The 17,446-nt window shown below is 37.6% G+C and overlaps 1 protein-coding gene across 14 annotated transcripts in view; it reads left to right on the forward strand.

Annotated features, from left to right (window-relative positions):
• Nucleotides 1-13,928, forward strand: part of LOC128211207 (cilia- and flagella-associated protein 46-like) — a 76,605-nt gene extending 62,677 nt beyond the window's left edge. For all 14 annotated transcript variants that reach the window (XM_052915705.1, XM_052915713.1, XM_052915714.1 and 11 more), the window contains 7 exons: nucleotides 1,149-1,255; nucleotides 1,587-1,647; nucleotides 2,055-2,193; nucleotides 11,047-11,159; nucleotides 11,489-11,570; nucleotides 11,735-11,871; nucleotides 12,621-13,928. In XM_052915705.1, the coding sequence (XP_052771665.1) occupies nucleotides 1,149-1,255; nucleotides 1,587-1,647; nucleotides 2,055-2,193; nucleotides 11,047-11,159; nucleotides 11,489-11,570; nucleotides 11,735-11,871; nucleotides 12,621-12,898 (917 nt within the window). In that variant the 3' untranslated portion in view covers nucleotides 12,899-13,928. The remainder of the gene's footprint in view (nucleotides 1-1,148; nucleotides 1,256-1,586; nucleotides 1,648-2,054; nucleotides 2,194-11,046; nucleotides 11,160-11,488; nucleotides 11,571-11,734; nucleotides 11,872-12,620) is intronic.
• Nucleotides 13,929-17,446: the final 3,518 nt, after the last annotated feature.

Genomic DNA, 17,446 nt, shown 5'->3' on the forward strand with positions numbered 1-17,446 from the left:
TGGGCCTCTTGTTAATAAAAACATTGTACTTCAACCCCAATACACCTTCAACAATTGAAAGTTGATACAACTGTTCGAAAAAGACAAAAAAAAGGTCATTTCAAAAAACGTTTTCTATAGTTTATACAGCTGAAATCCAGCTATACTCACTCATGGTGGCAGAGAACACTGCGTAGGAGATTGTTGTGTATTGTGTGTCTCTTGTTTCATGTCTGTTACCCCTTAGCCTTGTGCTTGAAAACATTTGGCTACTGGGCTTGTCCCTGTAGTTTAAATTGTAATTATTAAAAAAAACAAAAAACAAAAAAAACTGTAATAGGCTATTGTATCACTTATTGATCCATAATCGTATTTTGCTGACATGTATGCATTTATTTCATATTTTATTTTCTTTATTGACGCAATATGTTTTGCAACCAAAACATGCGCTGTCATTAAAGTGTAAATGATGACATTGAGGTTACTTCCTGTTTATATTGTTTATTTCATGTTATGACGCAGGCGTTATGCCGAAACATTTACAATAAATAAACTTAATGTGTTAGTGAGATTTTATATTTATAAATCAATAAAATTCAATTATTGTAAAACAGTTAATAATTGAATTTCTTTGCTAGGTTGTACACTCAAAATCCCATCAATTTGTGAAAAATTGGGAAATTATAGACCCTCTCAAAATGTGAACTATTTGCAGTAGTTGTATAAATGTACTTTTCGTAGAATTTAGCTTTTTTACAGATAAATTATATCTAGAATAGTATAGGTAGTGCATGGTTAGAAAGTAATCATTTTGCTTATGTAAACAAAAGTTGCAAGCTATGTATTCGTAGCCTATTATGTATAAATGCAGATAGTATCAAAAGTTTCCTTATAATTGATGAAAACCTGAAATATAAAATGAGTCTAATAACATGGCAATAAGGTTCTTAGCTTTAAGCTTATTACTGGATAATATCTTCTATATTTGACCTCTCTTAATGCAATTTTTATGGAAACAAAAAGATCATTGTAATAAACAATTATTACATCAGACAATTTATTACTAATCACAGGGTGTATATGTACGCACGATGATACAAATATTTAATAATTTTGAAGATAGCATGACTTTTATTGTAACATGGATCTCATAGTCGTTTTATTCATAGCTGAAGATGCCGCAGCAGCTGCTAAAAAAGCAAAGGCCAAGACTGGAGACAATCCCTTATCACGTATTCCGGGCATGCGTGACGCCAGCAAAAAAATGGCAAAGATCGTAAGCCTTTTTCTTAAAAACTTTTTGAATCTGATAATTATAAAAAAGTATAAGTAAAGAGTAAACACCAAATCCTTCTCTCGTATTCACAGCCTGCACAGTACCACAAAGGTGGTCATTATTAATAATGCTGTGTTCTTATTTTTTTATTGTTATTTTGATAAAGTAAGTTACTGAGGATATATTAAATGACAGAAAATAGCAATCACTGCAGAGATTGAGAGTAAAATTGCATTTGTTTTGTTACATTAAAGGTTAAGATAGTGTTCGAATGATATAGTGTATCTTCAATGAAATGTAAGATTTTTATAATAATGTATGTTTGTTTCAGGTCCCATTGAACAGACCCATCAATGCTTGGTGCATTCCTGTGGACACAATGAATTTTAGATGTATCCTTTACAGACTTTGTAGAACAAATTGTTAATTCAGGGATGTAGCTAAGCCTATGTTGATGTGTAGTTTAGGCATGAAATATACACCAAAATATTTATGCAGGGTGTATGTTACTAAACCTAAATAGATGTGTAGACTAGTCTCAAAATATACACCAAAATATTACTGCAGAGGGTAACTAAACCTTAATAGATGTGTAGAATAAATGCACCAAAATATTCTTATTTGGGTGTAGCCTAACTTTTAGATGTGTTGACTTTTCTTGATATAAACACTAAAATATTCATGCAGGGTGAACCCTTAAGTTAATATATGTGTAGACTTGCCTTGAAATATACACCAAAATATCAATGCAAAGTGGTAGGCAAACCTTTGTATTATATTTGTCCTTGACCTTAGTCAGTCATTGTCGATCCACATCTCGATTGTGCGGAGACGGAGGAAAATAAACCAATTGAAGTGTTTAACAAGGTGCTGGAAACGTACGAACAGCAGTTTACTCCCCGCTGGCTTGGAGTTATGGGCAATGAACATGCACCGAGGTAAGGTGTTTGTGTTGAAATAAAGTCGAGTAAATGTATTTATGATGAAATATCCTCTTGCAGTTTTAAAACGATAACTATTTTTGTGCACAGTCATTGCCATACGTTGTAGATGTCGCGAATGAAAATGGTTCGTCTCTCAGGGCGACTGGAATTATCCAAATACACTTTTATAAAGAAATGAAACAATAAAGTTTCCAAATTTATCCAACGATGTTTACGTCTCCATCGACAAAATATGAGTGCTAATACATCAAATTACACAAAAGACAAATTCACACAATGCCAACATGTATATTATAGTAATAAATCATACCTGGAATTATCCAAATACACTTTTATAAAGAAATGAAACAATAAAGTTTCCAAATTTATCCAACGATGTTTACGTCTCCATCGACAAAATATGAGTGCGCTGTGCACGAGGAAAATACCGCCACCAGCTGTGCACGAGGCGAACTACTTTAATAAATATAGAAAGTGAAAGCGAAAATGAAAGTGAAATTAGTATATGAATTAGTGAATGATAGGAATGACTGAAAGGAATGGAAGAATAGGAAAATGGATTATCAAAAGAAAGATGGACTTGGAAAGTACGTGTACTGGATAAACATACATGTAGACATATGACACTAACACAAACATATAGAGCAGGGCAAATTGACCCCGCGACACCCTCCCCCCTTCGGGTAAATGGCGTCCCGACATTTCAAATTCAGTACATAGTTTACTGTCCATAGTTACTAACATGAAAACAAATGCTGTCAGAGCACAAGCTTGTCTACTTAGGTTTACCGTAATTAGCAACTGCAAGCTAAATGAATACCTTAACATTCCATACAGTAACTACTACTACATTCTATACTTAAGTGCACTGTTAAACACTAGCTACACATATACATACAAACTAAATAATCATACAAAAAAAACAACTGAAATAGGCCTATTTCCATGCAATACCAGACCCTGCCTTTATGGCGTAGTCTGAATTAAGACATGCTCAATGTCTTAAACAGAATGATGCACATTATGTAATCATCATATATTATACAACTGGCACAAAAGTTGTATAAAAACATCACGGAAAATCTTGTCAGAAGATTTTACCAAAATTTCTTCAAGTGTATTAAAAAAATCTCAATCCGCACAAAAAACTCTTATTGTAAATGATGTGAATCCTTTGATGTCACTATTTTATTTCATTGTTGGTGTAACGGTAAATGGTGACTATGTGACCCACGTGTCACTCTGCATCCAAGCAGGGCGCTGAGTGATGCCTCTCGTCCTCCGCTGTGGTATCACATACCTTGGCGATGGCGTTGACAAACTAGGTAATATATCCGCATGTGTCATATCCGGTAAGTTGTCGCATTGAACGGCAGTATTAGCTACAGCTGCAGTAGGTGACAATGAACTCTGCGGTAACGCTTGCTGAGCCTCACTTATATTGCCAGAACAATCTGTATCGTCGGTTACATCGATGCCAGACAGATCCCTTGGATCAGGGGAACGAAGAGGTGCAAGAAGTGGAATGCCAGACAAAGGCAGGATAAGGTTCCTGTGAAGGGTTCGCACTGGACCTCTAGCAAACTCTTTCCTCACTCGAAAGACGGGGATATCAGGATTCGGCTGACTGATGACGACATACACGTCCCTGCACCACCGATCCGCAAGCTTGTGGCGACCCCTGATACCAACCATCTTGACAAGAACCTTATCGCCAACCGCTACCTTCGCTTCCCGTACTCTTGTATCGTAACGTCTCTTGTGACGACGAGCTTGGCGTCGAGCCTCGCGAGTTGCAGCTTTGTGGGCAAACCCAAGACGCTCTTGAATACCCTGAATAAAAGTTGACCTATCTGAAGAAGAAAACTCTGGCTCAATGCCCAAGAACGCATCTATAGCTAGTCTCGGATGTCTCCCGAACATCAAAAAGTATGGCGTCATGCCGGTACTCTCATGCCGAGTAGCATTGTAAGCGTGTACCAATGTTGGTAAGTGGGCTTTCCAGTTCTGTTTTCTCTCATCATCGAGTGTCCCAATCATGTTCATAAGTGTTTGATTGAAACGTTCGGCCATGCCGTTGCATTGTGGGTGATACGGGGTCGTACGACTTTTCTCGACCTTTGCAATGTCGCAAAGTTCCCTTATAATAGCACTCTCAAAGTTGCGTCCCTGGTCACTATGTAGACGACTTGGGAACCCGTAATGTACAATGAACTGCTCAAATAGCGCTTTGGCAGTGGACCGAGCTGTTTCATTTCTCATTGGTATGGCCTGCGCATACCGAGTGAAATGGTCTGTGATGACCAACACTTTCTCAAATCCTCCTTTGGACATATCTAAGGTAAGAAAGTCAATGCATACAAGTTCGAGAGGGTACGTGGTTTCGATGGAAACCAATTCTGCAGAGACCTTTTCTCTTGTCTTACGACAAATGCACCTCTCACAGAGCCTGATACGTGTTTCAACAAACGAGTCGAGACCTGGCCAAAAGAATCGAGATTTTATCAAAGAAAGTGTACGTTCTTTGCCCTGGTGACCTGCCTCATCATGAAGACCCGCAAATATAATATCGTAAAAGACGTCTGGAACAACCAACTGGTCTACAGGATGACCATTTGACATACCATGACGGTACAACAAACCATCCCGAAAGAATAACATGTTCCGCTCCCTCAGCAACTTCCTGACTGACTCATCTTCTAAGCACATCTGGCGCCGAGTCAGTCTAGAACTTGACTTCAAAATCTCTGCCACCCTACTGATAGCTCTATCCCGAGCCTGTTCAACTTTCCAATCAATATCAGCTAATGGAGTGTCAAGATCAACCTCGTCCCTTGGTGTCTGAGCTGCCGTTTGTGAGAATGACAAACACTCAATAATAGGACAAACTCTCACTAGATGGTAATCAAACAAAGCTTTGATGACGTCCGGGAACATAACGTTCTCCTCACTCCGCGAAACACCAGGAAGACGGGAAAGAATATCTGCATCTATATTCTCTTTTCCTGAACGGTAGACAATATTGAAATTGAAGGCTGACAACGCTGCTAACCATCTGTGTGACAAAGCGTCAAGTTTCGCTGATTTGAACGCATAGGTCAAGGGGTTATTGTCGGTGCGAACGCAAAATTCATTTCCATAAAGGTAATCGTAAAATTTGTCCACGACAGCCCATTTGAGTGACAAGAACTCAAGCTTATGAGCCGGGTAGTTGCGTTCACCACCGCGTAACCCACGAGACGCATATGCGACGACCTTTTCAACCCCGTCAACTTTCTGATATAGAACAGCTCCAAGACCAACACTGCTTGCATCAATGTTGAGAATAAATGGCTTAGAGAAGTCTGCATATGTAAGAACAGGAGCCGAACACAAACGATCGATAATGATCTCAAATGCCTTCTGATGGATTTCACCCCACTCCAAAGGCTGACGTTCTCTGCTTTTCTTCTTCTCCTTCTTGTCCTCAACAAGCAAATCGTTGAGTGGTTTGGCGAGATGGGCAAATTGGGGAATGAACCGCCTGTAATACCCCGCAAACCCGAGAAAACTCCTCAACTCCTTCAGATTAGAGGGCACCTTCCACCTCCTCAATACTTCAATCTTCTCAGGATCTGTCTGCACTCCATACTCACTCACAACATGACCCAAGTACTTCACCTCTCGCTGAAAGAACTCGCACTTACTCCCTTTCAGTTTCAATCCAGCAGACTCCAAGCGCTGAAAGACAGATTCAAGACGTCTGAAATGACTATCAAGAGAATCACTAAATATGATTATATCATCTAAGTAGATGAGACACTCCTTCAAGTGCAGTTCTCCCATGCTACGTTCCATGAGCCGCTGAAATGTGGCTGGGGCGTTGGTTAAACCAAAGGCCATCCTGTTACACTCAAAGAAGCCGAGAGGCCCCACAGAAAAAGCAGTCTTGGGCTTATCAGCCTCTTTCATGGCAACCTGCCAATAGCCGGAACGTAAGTCAAGCTTACTGAAATACTTGGAGCCAGCGAGAGCGTCAATTGTCTCGTCAATACGAGGAAGAGCGTAAGCATCCTTAATAGTTTTACTATTAAGGCGCCGGAAGTCAATACAGAAACGCAAAGACTTATCTTTTTTTCTAACGAGAACCACATTGGAAGAGAAAGGAGATTTAGATTCTCGAATAGCTCCTGCATCTAACATCTCACGCAAATGCTCCCTCACCTCTTCAAACATCCCAGGTGGAATCCGTCTATATGGCTCTTTGAATGGAGTAGAATCTGTAAGGTTAATCTCATGCTGAACCAAAGACGTACAACCCAAGTCAGTAATGTCTGTTGAAAACAAGTGTTTCCACCGAGAAAGAAAAGTTCTGGCCTGTTCCTGCTCACCATGTGTCAATGTACCGCTGGGGACACAAATGCCTAGCTCTTTAAGAGTCTTATCAGCGTTACGTGTTTTGGGAATGGAACCCTCCGAGGGATCAACCTTCCTAACAACATCGACCTCATGAAGAGAGCAAATGACAGACTTGGGAATGATAGATAAAGTCTTAACAGAGAGATTGCAAATTCTAACAGGAATCTTACTGAACGACGTGTTTGGATTAACCCGAACAACTCTGGGGCTAACACTCAATCCTTGTGACCGCTCGTCAGTGTCTGTCATGCCATCAGTAAAATCTCCCACTCCTCTGACCAAACCGGTAACTGTCTTAGTCTCATTCGGCCGAATTATGATTGGTTTCTTTGAAAATGCCTTCACAGAAAGTTTGTTAACTGTTGTCAAGGAAGACAATACATCTTGCCATACAGGAGGCATATGCTGTAATTGTGAAGATGACTTGACATAATTGATAACATTGGTACCTACCAGCATAGGAACACTAGATGAATAAGCTGTGTCAGGTATGATCAGTACCGGTACAGAAACAGGAACAATATCCAGCGACGGAAATGTCATATCAATCAAACAGTATCCACAATATAGAACCTTCGCATCATTTGCACCAGAAATATCAAGTTCAAAATCTTTTAGACTATAAAGTGTAGGCCTAGGGTAAAGAGAGCTATAAAAACGTTGGCTTAGAGTAGTAACCATTGAACCCGTGTCAATCAAGGCAGAACAGGATGTGCCATTCAAAAGAACAGTCGTCTCATTCGGTCTACCAATCAAGGGCGCTGTGTGAATGGGCACTGGACCTCCTATCGGCTCCCTTTCGATGAAGGTCCGTTCTTGTTTAAACCCACCACAGGCTTATTCTCATTGACGGGAGAAGCTGGGGCATTTCTGTTTGTATTGGGCTGATTCTGTCCCTTCTTGATGACACTGAAGTCTTTCTCTATATTAGACACCCTAGTGTTTAACAACTTGAACTGAGCAGTCATATCTTGCATCTGCTGCAACAATCTGCTCTCGACTACATTCATTTGCTGGACAGCAGGCTCAACAATCTGTTGCTTTGGCTGCATGTCCAACTCCATCTGACGTAGCTCTTTGCGGAATTTGTTAAAACCAAGAGCAGTCTCGTATTTATATCGAGACATGTTGTGCAGCTCAGAGTTACGTAACCCAGCCCACAATCTGTTTCGCAGCATTTCATCTTTTGTTGCTGAATCAAGGGTGATGTTAGACAAGATCTGCTCTAAACGAAGACTATAGTCAGCAACCGACTCACCAGCTCCCTGCCTTGCATTATAAAACTTCTCTTTGAGTTTCTCACTGGAGTGAATATTACCATAGACAGCCTCCAGTTCATCAACAATATCTTCTACAGTGGCTGACTCGCCAACATGTAAAAGTACCAAACGAGCCCTACCCTTAAGACTCTTTCGAATGGCTTCAAGAATAATTGGTGTAGAATAAACCTGACTACGCAACAAACACTTCAAGTCATAAAGCCAAAGGTCAAATTCATCTGGTTTCTCACCAGAAAACTCAACAAGTTTTGGAACCTTGAATGCGCTATCTTTGCGATCGTTCGTAAACTTCAGTGAATCAAAAGGATCAAAAACAGGATCTGAGCGAGTAACTGGTGGTTGAAATGAAGACTTAACAGCAGCAACCACTGGCTTAGGCTTGTCATCCAGAAATGGGTTGTTGGGAGAAAATGAAAGAAGTTTCTGGCGAGTGCCTCCACCTGACTCTGTATCAAAATCAAACTGTCGCAACTGACGCACAACTTTCTCAGGAGTTGGCGTAAGGACACGAGTTGTGTCTGCATCAAAATGAGGAGAGCTAGAAGTTTCAAATACCCTGTACCTCCCTGATTTTCTTAGCTGCTCTGCAAAATAATTCAGCTCCTCATCTTGGATCCCAGTGATTTCACCAGTAGTGTCCATTTTATCAACAACTGAGTGAATATTTCCAAATGTTTAAGTTGTATGAACAAGAAAATTGGAATCTATTCAAACTGGGTACATATATGACTATGAGTTTGAATGAATTTAAATAATGGTAATTATATTGAATTGAGAATTTTAAGTGTTTAAAATCAACACTGTTTTTTATTGATGTTATCAAATGGTTTGACAATGTTTATCACTAGATAAATGTGTAAAACTAGTATGTCAATGAATATATGTATCACTATGAAGATGACCAACTGTGTGCAGTATACTGTATAGTTAAATAACCAGATTTGCAAACTTAAATTATACTGTAAATTGAATTAATTAAATGAAAAATTATTTCATTTAATTAACTTCAAAACCTTCACAATACCTTCTATGAGAGCGCTCTCAAAATAATACTGTTCTTGTTTTTTTCAAAATAAAAGATCAGTATTCAGAAACTAGAAAAATATGGCAATAAAAATGACAACTAAAAAGACCTAGATACTACACACATTACTACTACTATGTTCAACTGCAATCTCTCCTCTACGTACACAGTGTAAACACTAAACTTTGCTAAAAGCTAAACAACTATGTGTCTATCTGTATGAAGTAAGACAAAAAGAACCTAGTAAATCTGACCAAGATTTATGCTTTTTTTTTTTTTTTTTTTTTCAAAATATATAAATAACACAGGGGTATAATAGGGGTATAATATACCGGTGGACTCAAAGACAAAGTGAAAAACAGACACAAGGGACTTGTAGAAAGAAAGAGAAGAATGGATTTATTCAAGTCAATCAAATGCCTTTATATTATCAATAAGTTGTTAAGTAAATGAATGTAATGCAATGTTAATTGCTCACCAACACCTTTGTTATGCTACAACTGCAACAGGATGTGTAAGAGCTGCATGCTGTGCTGTGCCCAGGTATGTTCACTCAAAATACTATCTGAAATAATACATCAAAAATTTAAACAATTGAAAAATAAATTCATAAAGCAATCAATCAAAATATCAAAATTAATTAATTAAATATTCAAAACACTAAATAAATTGTCCATGTAGTATGAAGTCTGAAGTCCCAATGTGTAATGTTGATCAATGTAGAATGTCACCGATGAAATGCTTATGTTGATTTAATCAGCTGTCAAATCAAGGAAACTGCTATTTAAATAGTCTAAGTTTCACTTCCAATGAAATAATGCACTAAATAGTGTCAATATTCTCACAAGACACGTATATCTATCAAAAACAACCACGCACTTATTATATAAGTGTCAAATGAAATATAAATAAGACGAAATGTCACCAAAATCGTCTGTCAATTTAAAACCGGATGTTTACAACCATTCACTGTTGACCACTGGTTCCCGGTCTCGTCCCGGAAGACCTATAACATGTGCTCGCCATGTGCCTGATCACGTGTGTAGTCATGTGACCGCGCTCGACGAAACGACCAAACCGTGCAGAATGAGCTGGATTATGACCCCAAGCCGAAACCCAAAAGCTACACTGGCCACCAATGTCGCGAATGAAAATGGTTCGTCTCTCAGGGCGACTGGAATTATCCAAATACACTTTTATAAAGAAATGAAACAATAAAGTTTCCAAATTTATCCAACGATGTTTACGTCTCCATCGACAAAATATGAGTGCTAATACATCAAATTACACAAAAGACAAATTCACACAATGCCAACATGTATATTATAGTAATAAATCATACCTGGAATTATCCAAATACACTTTTATAAAGAAATGAAACAATAAAGTTTCCAAATTTATCCAACGATGTTTACGTCTCCATCGACAAAATATGAGTGCGCTGTGCACGAGGAAAATACCGCCACCAGCTGTGCACGAGGCGAACTACTTTAATAAATATAGAAAGTGAAAGCGAAAATGAAAGTGAAATTAGTATATGAATTAGTGAATGATAGGAATGACTGAAAGGAATGGAAGAATAGGAAAATGGATTATCAAAAGAAAGATGGACTTGGAAAGTACGTGTACTGGATAAACATACATGTAGACATATGACACTAACACAAACATATAGAGCAGGGCAAATTGACCCCGCGACATAGAGGTACAAATTAGTGTACCTAGTGTATGTTTCATTGTTTTGCCTTGAGTTAGGAAAGAGGAATATGTTCATTGAGTGTAGTTGAGATATTGACATACCTTGAGAAACTGCTAGACACAATATAGACTTTGATGGAGTTTACAGCGCAAAGTGTTTGATACCTGAATCACATGTACCAAGGGTTTGTGCCAAAATTCCTTAAATTTGCACAGAATTTTGGCGGTGATGATAATATTATTGAGTTTAAACCCCCATGTTTAAAGGTGTTAACAAGTTAAACTAAATTTATACATTATTGAGAAAGGCTCAAGGAAAGTGGCTTGCTACCTTGGCACTACAAAAGAGGTCAGGGAGCGACGGCTTTAGGGTTTGTAGAAATAAGTGAGTCATTGCTCATAATTATGTCTCATTTTGGTATGTTAATAATTTGTCTATTTTTCCAGTGTTGGTGAATGGGAGGTGTACTTAGTGGAGAACAGCGCATTCATCTTCTACGGAATGGAGAGTTTCCTGTCCTACATCTCTCCAGCTAAACTTTCTGCCCTCAACATCCCAGGTAAGCTAGGCTAACTATGGTAAGTCAGTGTTGATGAATGAAAAGTCTTACTTGGTAAATAACAGTGCTGTCATTTACAAGGCTTTGCAAAGTTTGCAAGGTAGGATAAAGGGCCTTGTATGTGTTGGTGATCGAAGGTCTATTTGGTAGAGTACAGTGCCGTGCAAGGAAGGATGCTCTAGCATTGAGCTTTATATGTAATTTGCTTAATATGTGAAACTTTAAGTTGTAGACTTTTTTACCTTGAATTTTTTTCTATATCAAACTTCTTTAACCATGCAATCTCTTGTGTTTCAGACGTTTAAACTATGAAAACTCTCCTGTTTCAGACTGTATGATAGTGTGCTCCCTTGACATGGCTCAAACAACAAACAGTTTCGCTCGTCAGTCAAAAACAGATGTTCTCAAAAGGTTTGTATTGTAAATGCTTAGGATGAGAGTTACCAGTCTAATGAATTAGAATAAAGAAAAAGTGATCCAAAATGTAAAACTGCTTTTGTTTCTATAGTGAATTATATAAGCATGTACAGACAACAATTTATAAATGGTTTTAAAACATTATTCATGTATTTCAGTGCAAAGATGTTGGCCCTTGAGAAACCAGTTGAGACAGCAATGTTGACCTCTCTGGCTGGGATCAAGTGTTACCTTGGTAACCAATGGCACTGCACACTCGCTGAGAATGCTTCCAAACTCAACACAAGCATGAAAGGTATACAGTCTGCATGTCAGCAATTTTAAAGGGCATTGTTTTTTAGCTAATTTGCTTTTCTTGAAGCAAATAATTGGGGTATTATGATAAAATTAGGTGTCAGCAGCAGCATTGTTGTTGTCATAGTGCACAAACTTGCACCTTGGCAATAACTCACAAACTGTTTGAGATGTTTGAAACTTGGTATAAATGTTGCCTGAGACAATTCACATATGTACATCAAAGCCCAAATATTTCACAAATTAGTTATTGAGTTATGCCCGTTGTTGACTCAAGAGAAACAACAAAAGATTGAATTGAATGCCAATTTTTTGATGGAATTATATTTTTTATTGATGCATCATAAGGTTATAACCATGATGCTAGCGCATTCTTCTTTTATGTCAAGGATTTTAGAGCTCTTATTATTTATGCAATTATTTATTACAGCAATGAGTTATTTTGATCAAAATTTAAGAAAATAACTAGAACAGTGCAATTAAGTTTTGAATTGCCTAGCTTCAGCTTGTGTTTGATTTAATGCCAATGGGAATGGATAATTCGTGTACCACTCAGCTGTGGTTGAAATAAGTGCAAGCCTGCAAGCCAAATTTAAGCAAAAAAATCAGGGCTTTGTTATAAAGGCAATTATGTTTATATATTTCAAATTGAAGGTTATAATTTTATGATTATTTGAGCATTAAGTATTCAGGCTTGCTTAAAGAAATCTTAATTTTTTTAAAAGTGTTTTTTTATTATTCTTGTTTCAGACTTGCTTGAAGGAGGTCTATCAACGGGAGAGAGTGTTCGCCTGATGTGTGTTCCCAACCGTCGCAAGGTTCCAGAGGCAGAGGAGAGCGCAGATGAAACCAAGAATACCTCCCCACAGCCCAACACTGACGACTCTGCCACCGAGGGATCAGCTGCAGAGAGCTCCATACTTAGCGAGAAAAACGCGTCAATCGACCAGCATGAGACTGAACCGCATAGGTCCTGGTTTAACCTTGTTTGTTACGGTCTTCCAAACCTGGTCGTAACTCAGACATAAACACTTAAGAGATTGCTGTGATATAGAAACAGGAAACAATTGTGATGTTTGTTAAGCTCATTTTGACTGAAATATATGTCAACAAGCTTGAATCTAACTATCACAGATACCAGTATTACCTTTTAGAAATGGAAAAGAAAGCTGTGGTGTTTCTGTTTTGAGATTAATCCTGTCTCAAGTATACAGTAAAATTGTTGAATGTGATAGTTCTTTATGAAACAGTGCTATTTTATAAAATGGATTTTGTTTGACTCAAAATTATGGAAACAATGTTAACTGTGATAGCTTTAAATGGAACAAAGTAACTTCACTTGACTATGAATCTCAACTGTTCCGAAAATGATGATAAACTTTTCGATAAATTAACTGCATAATAATGAATGTTTGAAAACATCAATTAAATTCAGGTGTTGGTCTTCAAAGTTTGTGATATACTTAAAAGGATTTCCAGTTGGTAAGAAGTCCGAACATAGCATTGTGTTTTATACTAAAGTCTGTGATATTTTGAGAAATGATTTTTTTTGTTATACTGAAGGGACTTTTCACAAATTTGATGTTTGCAAATATTTTTTTCAAATGTTATTGAAATTCTAAGAATTGTTTTTATCCTTTTTATAAATAAACAGCAACTGACAGATACCGATACTGTTGTGAACAGAATTTTGTAAAATTAAGCCTGAAATAATGTTTAAAAGCATTTAACAATGCTTTTAGGCAAAATGAAGAATTTCTGTCACATTTTCAAATAGATTGAAAAAATATATCTTACTTGATCTTCTGATGATGTATGGTCATTGTTACAAGTAGTTCTTGAACACTTCACAAGAAATTAACTAGTTTGATGTCCGACCCACAAAACATGAGAGTCCCTTTTACATCTGATTGTTCTTGATAGTTTTGTTTTTAACTTATAATAGACTATTTATATAAATTTAATATTTATTTTAAACATATAATTGAGTTTATTTGTCCGTTGTCAAATAACAGGAAGTTTAAAAGACAAATTAAAGAAATTAAAACTTTTTCCATTCTTGTTTTTTTTTTATTTCAGTCGTGATTCCTTGTCTTTATCTGGGACCAATAATCCTACTCCCAGTCCTTATCTGTTAATACATGTTTACCTGTGTCCATCCATCCAAGCTTATATAAACTAGAACTCCATGAATCAGAGGTGTGGCCTTTTTGGAGTGGCATATCATTTCTTAAAGTCAACATGACCTTGACCTTTGACATGTTTAACTCAATCAGGGGTCATCTCCTGACCCATAGCTGATGTAAATACCAACGACTGACTTCACTTGGTCATTCAAAAGTAATGGATCGGAAAGGAAAAAGCCAATAATCTTACGTTTAAGGTCACATTTACCTTTTGAGCACAAGAGCAATAGGGGTTATCGACTTTTCCGGCTGTAATAATTGTTGAGAAATTCCCCTTGCTCTACTGAAAAAAACAACACAAAGGAGCGTTGTCCTTCAGTCCACGATGCTCCACTTTTAAGATTTATTTGCATCTCATGAAATCATAAATGCTTTGGACTCAAATGTCACCACAACTCTCATCATTTGTGAAATTATGCTCTCCATACATGAGGGCAATATCAGATACATGTACATGTATCTCTATATCTCTAAGCTTTTTGTATAGGATAATTGTCCTAAGATAAGGCGATCATAAGCACATAAAGTTATTTTAACCATGATATGTTTTGTGTAGCATCAAAGGCAGAACAAGTCATATTATAAGCAGTTATATGTGTTGACTCCAAGATATAGAGACAAATTTCTTAATTATTTAAAAATACAGGCAGGTTATTTAAATAAGTACAAAACATTCAATCAAATTGTGGGCTAAAAACTTAGAACTCGACTCAAGTATGAATCATAAAGTTGTGCACGCTTACTTTTAACAAGATTCAAGATTTATTTAGATCATGGGTTATTACAACCATGTGATCAGAACAATAACGCTTTAACAAACAATTAATTAAACATATATATATAAACAAAGTGGACATATATTACATACAGTTTCCTATAATAGGAAATACTAAGACAAATAAGTCGTATTGTTTTTAAAGGAGAATGACTATTTGACATTAGATAAAAGGGATTTACAAAATATAGCCAGTTTAATAAGTTCTAAAACACACTGGCGATATTCAATCGAAATTTAAAAATAGTTTAGAATAACCCGCGCATTAAACTTCCGATCATGTGACCGTTGCTAATAGCGACATGATAGTTCAGCCTCACTTTGAGAATTGCTCTCAAAAAATCAAGCTGCTTTTCAAAGCTCTGGTAAGATTTTTATCTTTTGTACCTTGTCTATATAGCAAATGAGTTATTGGGATAAATATTAAACAGGCAAAACATGCCGTGTTCATGAAGGAGTTATGAATTTCTGTGCACGACATACATGTAAAAGCACAATTTACTGAGAAGAATAACATTCTGTACAGCAATGCCGAGCTTGGCTATACGTCAACAGACAACCGAACACTAGTCTATTTGTATCATCGTATTTTTGCCGATTACGGGAGTATGACATCCCATACAAACGTATCGTTTCTTAGGCTTTTCTTATTTTTATTTTATTTGTATTGACTAGACTTCAAGTGATATTAAACATTGAAATAATGGGGCACTGCCATGTTTATAAGCGGTCCCCACAATAAATTATCAGCAGAAGCCCACGTTCAAACAGCCAAAATTGTTTAATTTAAGTATTTTTTAACAAGGCCTGTAATATAAAATCCACAAGGGCAAGCCCAGAAATCATTTTACTAGTGAAGTGCTCTTGTTGGTTTGTTCTAATTCCGACCACTGCTGGTTGATGGATGGTCCAGAAGTGACTAGTACTCCCACTATGTTGGTATCCCAGCCATGTTTTGGGGCAGACATCTACCAGTAGCACCGTTGGTGGTTTTGAAATTTGTTTGACTGGGGAAATAGACAGACATTTCAATTTTCACCAGAAGACTTCCGTGACTGTACAATGCTGACGTTGATTTCCTACTGTTGCTGCTTCCCTGGATCTAAAGCGATACTGGTATACAGTATCCTAAAAGGAGTCGCTCATAGTCTGTAAGATGCCCTTTTCACGATGTTTTTATTATTTTATTACAAAAGTAAGTGTGGCAAATCATTAGGAGTGACAAAACTAAGAAACTGACAGCTTGAACCCTTCAACGAATGTTAGAACTCGCTAAAATATTGTCTTTGGAAGACCACAGTTACCGCGTTAAGTACTAACGCTTTTCAGCAGAGTTTATAAAAAAACAGCGTGATAAAATATGAGTGCATTATATTCCTATTAAACCGCTTAGAACCATATAAGTGGTTACAATATATGACATAAAGGAGAAGGGTCAACAAGTTGTGTACGTTGCCTCGCACCCCATGATGAACGAGGTTCTGTAGCTACGTGAGCCGTCTGTGAAGAACTTTATGGAAGGCTTTATACAATTTACACAAGTATGGTATCTTTTGGTTCTTGCTGCTATGTTGAGTACTGGTACGATTAAAACATCTACGTTATGACCGAGCCCTTCATCCCGTGCCTTTTGTTCATGGGCATCTTCTTCTTCCCATATTGTACATAACACCCTCTAGCGTATACATGCACATGTTCGGTACAAGTACTTTTGAAATCGTGATAAAAATATTCAAACATCTATAATACAGTGCAGTACTGTCTTTCGCATGGTGACAGACTGGACTTCCTCCCTTAAACTGTCGATGGTAGGGCAGCTTACAAAGTTCTGTTTGGGGAATTCTCTTCCACAATCCGGTGTCCGGGAAGAAGGATTTCTGGAAGGTGAGGGTACGTACGTATGGTACCAGAGAGGTACCTTTTGGGGTCTCTCGCTGATGCTCTGGCAGTAACGTTAGTACTGGGGATATCCACCAGTTGTATGTTATCCGGTACATCATGATGACCGTTGTCTGTGCCCTTTTCTCCTGCAGTTAAGGTGCGACTGGAGATGGTTAAGCATCTCGGTCACGTTGATGGTTTTCCTGTAGTCCGTAGAGACCATGCGTTTGCTTGGATGTCATGCATTTATGATGTTGATGTTGGTGTTCCAGTCCAGATTGTTTTGTATGCATAATCTAAGATACTTAATTGCTGATTTAGTTTACTTCTAAAGTGTGGCAGTGTATACTATGTGGCATGTGTTTTGGGTTTCTTTTGTTGGAAATATGTACGACTTGGCATTTCTGGGGATGGAATTTCATTTGCTATTCTACTTCCCATTTCTTTAGCTGGTTTAGGTATTTTGTAGGGCTTTTTTTTTATCTGAGTCGGGTTTGATCTCGCTGTATAATAAACAGTCATCTGGAAACATTCGACCGTTGGATGTTGGGAGACGTAGTTGGGAACCTGCTAGGTCTTGTATGGTTAGGATCAGTTTGGGTCTCACCAGATCGACGTTTTCTGAACATGGAGTATGTTGTTATTGTCCAGGTGAAACTTGCAGGAACTGCTGATAATATGGTCAAGTCATTTACAGACAATCGAAGAAACAGAGACGGGCCAATAGTTTTCTG

The sequence above is a fragment of the Mya arenaria genome, chromosome 12 (assembly GCF_026914265.1).
Source record: "Mya arenaria isolate MELC-2E11 chromosome 12, ASM2691426v1".
Lineage (NCBI taxonomy): Eukaryota > Metazoa > Mollusca > Bivalvia > Myida > Myidae > Mya > Mya arenaria.